The 8,605-nt window shown below is 34.0% G+C and overlaps 1 protein-coding gene across 1 annotated transcript in view; it reads right to left on the bottom strand.

The window, feature by feature from the left end:
• The window catches only part of LOC117112938, a 6,397-nt gene extending 4,459 nt beyond the window's left edge, over positions 1-1,938 (bottom strand). The window contains exon 1 of the mRNA XM_033256159.1: positions 1,828-1,938. Coding sequence (XP_033112050.1) covers positions 1,828-1,932 — 105 coding nt within the window. The 5' untranslated portion in view covers positions 1,933-1,938. The remainder of the gene's footprint in view (positions 1-1,827) is intronic.
• Positions 1,939-8,605: the final 6,667 nt, after the last annotated feature.

Below are 8,605 nucleotides of genomic sequence, written 5' to 3'. Positions count from 1 at the left end.
CCCCCCCCCCTTTTCAAGACTTTCAGATACGCCACTGGTCTCACATGCTTTGCGCTGAGATATGACAGGTATGTTCCCTTTTTCGTAGAAAGGTTTTATCTTGGTTTCCCACTTATGTCGCTTGACAGGCAAACCTTCATTGACATGGAACATCATCCAGCGTAACACTTGCTTAGCAGTAGGCAAGCGCGAACCAGCGATCTTAGAATCTTGGATCCTCATAATTCTTGCCCTGTGGCTGATAGTTCTCACATTCTCAGATTCAGAATCAGGCAAAATTTCGTCATTTGATAAACCACTGTCATTGTGACAAACCTTTTGCACTAGATTATCATTATTGTCAATGCCTGTTGTGTCAGCAGAGCCAGAGCAAATAGCTGGTGTAAAATGCATGTTTGTACACTCTTATGAAATCAGTACGGTTGACTGGATGACTGATATACACTCTTAAGGACTGTTTTGATCTCAATAAACAGACACCAAAGACGCTGTTGTAATTTTGAGACAATATTCAGGGTGGAATGAGACATATACAAATGGTGCTCAATAATGAGGTCAACTGTTGTGTTTACTGTCTGTCTGTGTTTTCAGTTGCCATGGCTACCAGGAACATAGTCCAATTAATTTGACTACTCCAAGCAATGCATTTTCTATGGCTCACATTATAGTAAAATGTGCTTAACATTCCAATATTATTCTGATGATCTGATACTGCATACACAATATATTTACATTTTAAACAAAATCATTTAAAATTGCCGAAAATGTCAATATTATGAGCAATTTAAAGATATATATTCAATTGCTTGGTGGACCCATTAGTCTCACCTCGAATTCAATGAAACTTTGCAGAAAGTTGTTGTTAAAGCAATGGAACACTAGGGACAGGAAGATATGGAAAAGCGGGGACGACATGATGTGCACTCTAATGTACAGTACATCCAACTGTGATATAGAGCAGAACAGTGTGGCCAATTTTAAGACACTTAGTATCTTCTGTGTGAGCAAGCAACATTAATATGTTAAATTTGTATTTGTAGGTTATGGAGGCGAAAAATTTTGGCATTTCCTTATTATTATTATTATTATTATTATTATTATTATTATTATTATTATTATTATTATTATTATTATTATTATTCCTTATTACAATATTATTCTTTATTACAATATTATATATTATATTTCCTATTGAAATTACAATATAAATGTTCTTGGTAATCGGAGGTATAAATCTAGGCCAACCGGCATTTTAGCGATTCATTGAATTACACGGAATCAGTTGTATTTGAAATTTAGATAAAATTACGATCACAGTAACCTACGCTAGGTATAAATGTGAGTTGTTACTCCGAGTTTCACGCTTAATGGCGATCATCAGACAACTGTAATTAGGCCTAGGTTCAGTGGGTTGCTGTTGTGACGACACTCGGCGACTAGTTAGGTTCTTTTGTTTATGTTAGATTGTTTTGCCAATAGGATTGCTAGATTTTCTTCTATGCATAGGTTGTACTGGCCAGATTTACGTTTGTGTGTTGGATTTCTTAATGATTTCCCATTTTAGAGAGCATTCGTAGCCCTTTCTTTTTAATTCCCATATGTGTTTTGAGAATTCTGTTTCTTTTTCATATATTTTTCGTGCCTGAAGGATAACAACGCCTAGGCCTAATTACAGTTGTCTGATGATGGCATTCATTGATCACCACGTTCTGAAGGTTGTAGTAAGGCTGTCAGACACACAAAAATAGATGGATATTGTCAAGGTCGCATCAAAAGTTCTCCTACGATTTGACGTCTAACCAATAAAAAAGCTGCGCTTTTACGTACCGCACAAACATCACCTTGGGCACATGTCGTCGTAGAGGCTTTAGAGGGGTCAAAATCATTTTCCCCGCAACCAGAACTTAAGTTAAGCTGTCGCATGTATAGCATTTCAGAACTTCTGAAAAGACGTAAAAAACTTGAATATAAATTAAAACTTTCAGTGTCTGTAATCATGACCTGATAAATTTGAAAACAATTCAATTCAAAATTGGAATTTGCTTAATTTTGTATATTTTAGTAAGTTATTAACTTACAATTAAAAAAACAAGTACAGTTTAATAAATTGATATTTTATCGTTGGATAGAATACTTTCATTTGTTATTATTGAATTGCTCTTGTTTCGAAGAAAAAGCTTTATACATAATTATTTTAGAACTCATGAAAACTGAAAAGGAAAAGAGTACTGAAAAAAGATTGAATAAAAATACCATACAAATGATTTATTGTACAGATATACCTTATATAAGAAAGTATAATACATACTCCAAGTATTGAAATACACGCCATCGTGTTGGGATTCAATATTTCGACATTAATTATGTCATCATCAGGAATATACCTTATAATAATAGTAATAACAAAGATGATAGTTCACACTATAAGAGAAAAAATGAATTGTGATGAAAGATCTCATCTATTAATTGAGAGTTAAATAATTGCTATATTTTATTGGCTCATGGTAACCAAGCAATATCCTTTTCGACCTACTTCTAGTTAGAAGTTAATAGCTTTATCGTTGAATAAAATACTTTCATTTGTTATTATTGAATTGCTCTTGTTGCGAAGAAAAAGCTTTATATGTAATTATTTTAGAAATCATGAAAACTGAAAAGGAAAAGAGTAATGAAAAAGGATTGAATAAAAATACTATACAAATGATTTATTGTACAGATATACCTTATAATAATAGTAATAATAAAGATGATATTTCACACTATAAGAGAAAGAAAATGAATTGTGATGAAAGATCTCATCTATTAATTGAGAGTTAAATAATTGCTATATTTTATTGGCTGGTAATCAAGCAATTTCTTTTTCGATCTACTTCTAGTTAGAGGTTAATAGCTTATTTAACCCTTTTAAATTAGGTATTTTGATATATTTTTAAGGTTTTATTTTTTATAATTAGCTGCAATTATTAAGAATATTTTATGGAATTAAATACATCTATATTATTAATAACTTTTACACATTTATAAGAGTGTACATCACAAGCAAGTCAGTCTTTTTACTGCTGAATGTGACTGAAATAATTTGAAATTGAAATAAAAATTGAAAATAAAGAACATTCATTGAAAACTTAATTTGGAAGAAAACAAAAAGTGAACTAAGTGTACATACGAAGTCAGTTGGAGTTATATGCCAGGCTGGTTTTATATAATCATTAATTAATTAATAAATAAGATATCTGGTAACAAGTTATCATTAGGCCTGTACTTACCTGCAGAAGCAAGAGATGCTAGAATGAGTACAGCTGTCATTACAAACTTCATCATTGCTCCCCATGTACTGAAAATTTCTGAAATAAAAACAACAGTATTGACATCAATGTGCAGAACCATCCATCTGAACCCTAAATCCAAGAGCAAAACCTGAAGACCTGCAATACCTACTTCATCCACGACTGCGTAAGTAAAAATGCGTAACCCCAGCCTGTATCAAATGGAAACAAATTGACAACCCATATAATTAATGTACAGGTTTGCACTATATGCAAGGACTGAGGGCGCATTATATCTTAGGTATTTTCATCCGCAACGTGTTGGTATTACAGAACAGGGAAAACGGCCAACTTAGTTTTGTGAAACGTGCTAAAATACCTTCAATAATCGCAGACTTACAATTTACGATATCTCAAGTAATAGATACTATTTGCAAAGCATAGGAAGACGATAATTACCTACAGAAAGAAAATGATTCACAAATGGCCACAACTGTCCATCGTACATAAGCAACTGACCCAATAACTACTCCCCAGAAGAAAAATAACTCTCCTTCTAAAACAGCTGTCGGGTAGGTTGAACCGAGTTCAACTTTGCCGATTGCGTTGCAGACGAATCGAGGTGCATTCCCACTTACGTCAGGGCAGCTAGAAATGCTCCCTGATTTGTCGGGTATTCATTTGCAGTCTCTCAGGCAATTTAGGAAAGAAAATAGAAACAATGATGATAAAGAATGGCTTATTTGTGCTCAAAGTAAATCATCATTGTCAGAATATTTAATGTATAAAGGAAATCCACATTTTGAACAGTATTTGCTGGACAAATCAAACTTCAAAGGCATTAATTTAAAATTCAAAGCAAAACCCAACTCGTTGGATCTTGAAGGCCGCAAACAATCATGGTCTAATCATATTAACACAGGCACATGCAAACTATATACAGACAACCAAAAAGAAACTGTAGAACACTTCTTATTTGACTGTACTAGATTAAATTTTATTAGAGATATTACATACTCAAATATTATGGAAAGTCTTCACGAAAATGGTTTAAGTGTATATTGGCATAGTTTTAAAAATGGATCACAGCAATTTAAACGTTACATTATGCTTGATGATATGTTTATAGAAAATGTAACATTAAGACAAATTTTTGATTTCCATTGTAAAGAATATTTAATTAATGCATGGACTAGTAGATCTTTGATGCTATCTACATTACCCTCCTAAACAAATTAAACAGTACTTAAGTTTGTTTTTTTTTTTTGTTTTTTTCCCCTTACTGTTACTGTAGTAGTTAGGTTTGTAATCATTAAGTTGTTTATTAAGCCTTTATTTATTGTTATCATTATTTATTATTTTATTACACACCTAAATTTCTGTTTGTCATTTGAATTGTTTCAGAAAAAGGGGGATGAAAAGGGGAAGTGGAAAGGAGGGCGGGGAGAAAAAGAAGAAGAAAGAGAAAAGAAAAGGGAAGGAAAGGAAGAAACAAATTATTATTACTTTTGGTAGTTATGGTCGTAATTCTTCAAATGGCAAGGACCTTTTTTAGATGTGTTTCAAATTTAAGACCAACAGTACTGATTGTAATTGATTAATTCTTTGAAACTTAGACTGCTCCATTCGGTTAGTCATGGAATATTCCTTCTATCGTACTAATTAATGTTTACATTCTATCATTTTGATTCGTTTTTTGATACTTCATTGTGTTGTTTTTTTTATCTTTTCTTTGTATTTTGTAAATGTTGCTTGTTATTTGGATGCACCACCAGATGGTGTGTGCCACTGATACAAAAGTGTTCAAATAAAGTTCAGTTCAGTTCAGTGATTGGAGGTCATTTTGTTATTAGACTGTGGGCATATTCAGTGCTTTCCTTTTAAAGGAAAGCACTGTACAACACCACAGTCTAATAACAAATTAATAATGATTAGTGTCGTCGTTTCGTCTGTTGTTCTTTTAGGCTCGGAAGTTTCAAGCTCTGGACCTATAGGCCTACAATTAAGACTAAACGAATGATAATTTAAATGTTTTTTCGTTATTGAGTGAGATTTGAAAAAAAAAATTGTTTTTGGTGGGGGCTGCTAAGGTCCCATCGACTTCATATCGCAGCCAACAGAGAGGTCTGAGCTCTGTCCTGGCTGAGGCTTCTTCTGGCAATGCTTGAGAAGACGCGCCCACTTCACGTTTTAAGGAAGTATGTTAATGCTTTTTACTCGTTATTGCTCTTTAAAATAAAAGATCCCGCTGTAATGGACAAAACATTCTGATAAAAATATCCCGGTGGGCCCTTTAAGGTCAAGGGCCCATGATTTTAGCAAGTGGGAGCTCATAGCTGTTAAACCACTGATCACCGCCGATTGTTTACAGGCCCTTTCTAATAACATCACCAAGATATTTAGACAATAAAAAAAGAGTACCGATATTGCATTTGCTTTATCTTCATAGTTGAGACAGGCGCTATTCTACAATCGCTTAAATATTCGCCCCCCCCCTCCCCCCGGACCACTTCCGAGAGATTTTGAGACACGCTCAAAATGCCCACTTATGCTCTTATCGGGGATATTCCCCACGCCTCCCCCACCGTAGTCGAAGACATAGGACCGCTGCCGGACAATCCAGACGCCACCCCTGGGTTAATAACTTGTCATTGACAGTGATTCCATGTGTATAAGAGACAGCTTATGCTCTTATCGGGGATATTCCCCACGCCTCCCCCACCGTAGTCGAAGACATAGGACCGCTGCCGGACAATCCAGACGCCACCCCTGGGTTAATAACTTGTCATTGACAGTGATTCCAACGGGCCCAAAGAAAAGTGTGGTAGTATAGATCCTACAAAATATCGTGTCGTACTAATAGTTTGAATACTAGACGGAAAATCTTCTCTTCTTTAAAGCTGGTTAAAGGGTGTGACTAAGAGACTAAAAATCGATGAGTCTCTTAAAGCAAAGTGTAGGCTTACTGAATGGTGGAGACAGAATATGCTCCAACTATTCCTATTGGTCGACTAAATATGACGTAAACGATATGCACACCTTGACATTGGTTATAAGAACAAATAATGCACGTAAGATTAGTTGCTTTATACAAATCGAGTGTGCTGAAAATCGAGTGTGCTTGAAAATCGAGTGTGCTCTAAAATAGAATGTGCCTGGTAATCCAAACATCTAATATTTTTCCGGAATGTAGCCAGCGGGTTGAACGCATTTTGCAACGATAGCAACGGAGTATTATCACGTGGTATCGTGACCACACTGATAATCAGGAAAATGTGTTTACGAATAAGATTTCTACAAGATAGATATCGACTACTTTTTCAATAAATTGTGCAAAAGCTCAATAGACTTACGAAGAGGACAATAAAAAGTGTAGGCCTAATGAACTTATTCATGTAAATAATTCTAAAAGAACAATTTTGGAAACAATTAAACATACCATTGAAACAGTTATTCGTCCCAAACCAGCAAACATTATCGTTAAAAAAAATATTAAAAAAAAAAAAAATATCATCATTGGGTCTACCAATAATTAAGACACGTTTAAATATGAGAGTATTAAGAGCAGCAAAAAGTGACCCTGTTTTTTGGATATTGTTGCTAAAGGTCCACACAAAATATTGCCTAAACGCAAGTAACCATGTGTTTTGTAGGACTTACGAGTATGTTCTTTTATCGGCCAGTAGGTTGTAGACACTTCAAAAAGATTCAATGACGATTTGCCCCTGAATACCGTTAGAACAGCAAAATTATTTTTCCACGGGACACCAGCTCACCGTGATTGGAAAAGTTTTTATGAATTTACACGGAATTTCCTTGAGCTTGAAGCTAAATGCAGATATAATGTACGGTTAAAACTTCTCGCGATAATTTCGCTATTGCTGCTTTCGAGTTTAATATATTTCCAATATCGGATTCAATACACTACAACAGATAAGCTATTTCAATCGTTTCATATTCTTATATTAACATTATTTGCTCTCATTTTCTCTCATAAAATTGTAGACATCTAATAAATAGGGACAATTACCCACTCCTATCCCAACTTAATCCAAACCACTTAAAACGTTTAAAAACTTTTAAATGAGAAATTTTCTTGTTTTAATTATAAAAATGTAGAGATTATTATTATTATTATTATTATTATTATTATTATTATTATTATTATTATTATTATTATTATTATTATTATTATTATTATTATTATTATTATTATTATATTTATTATTATTATTATTATATTTATTATTATTATATTTATTATACTTTTGCATTCTGTGGCAAATTGAGTTCCATCAACTCTGGAAGAAACCGTTGCTTCAAGATGCATTACAAACGCAGTGCCATTTAAATCATACCGGCCGCACCGGAACACTTTTACTCAAATTGTTATTATTTTTTAAAAGTATTTACCGTTACCTATGAAATATTTAAATTTATATTAATTTTGTACACCAGAATGTCAATTGAATGTTATATTTCAATAAATATCCACCATGTGCCTGTTTTTGTGTTGTACTACCTGTATATGCATTTCACGCACGTGTTAAAAATTAATTGAAAACTTTGACAATCCTTAATTTTAGTAGTTAAGATTATTTTTTGAAATGTTTAGAGGTCATTTTAGGGGTTGATTGAGTCAATTAAATGACCATTACCAGACAAAGGCAAGGTCAAGTCGGCCCTCATTACGTGCAAATACTTAAAACTTTAAAATTAAGTAAATTTAATTATTGTATTTTGAAGTATAAATGTGATATTTCTGGGCCTCTAGAAAAGCAATATTTTTTCAACACCTCAACCCGAACTGTGGTAGAGCTGATGTAGGTATTGTATCTAGTCCCCTAATATCATGTATCGGCTCTTCAAGTGTGTGAATATGGGTAGCTACTCTGTAGGTTGCTACTCTGTTGTAGTGCTTCACCCCACCTATTCGTTCCACTGCCATAATGATCGATTGGAAAACTACCGATATTTTAAGGCCTCTATCGCATTGTCAGATGCAGATTGTCAATAGTTGGCCCATTTTACGGAATGATGAACTCACTCCTGCACATTGTGCACTTTTGTTCGCAATCAATCAATCAATCAATCAAACCGACCGTCGGTCGGTCGGTCGGTCGGTCGGTCAGTCGATCAGTCGATCAGTTAGTCAGTCAGTCAGTAGTCAGTCAGTCAATTAGTCAGTAGTCAGTCAGTCAATTAGTCAGTCAGTCAGTAGTCAGTCAGTCAGTAGTCAGTCAGTCAGTAGTCAGTCAGTCAGTCAGTAGTCAGTCAGTCAATAAATCACAAAATTAATTTTGTGCCTGAAATAAAGTTTGTACAGTGATAATGTCTTG

This window comes from Anneissia japonica, unplaced genomic scaffold (genome assembly GCF_011630105.1).
Source record: "Anneissia japonica isolate Jap-2015-1 unplaced genomic scaffold, ASM1163010v1 scaffold35_len73349_cov166, whole genome shotgun sequence".
NCBI lineage: Eukaryota > Metazoa > Echinodermata > Crinoidea > Comatulida > Comatulidae > Anneissia > Anneissia japonica.
This window is presented reverse-complemented; position numbering and strand designations above follow the sequence as displayed.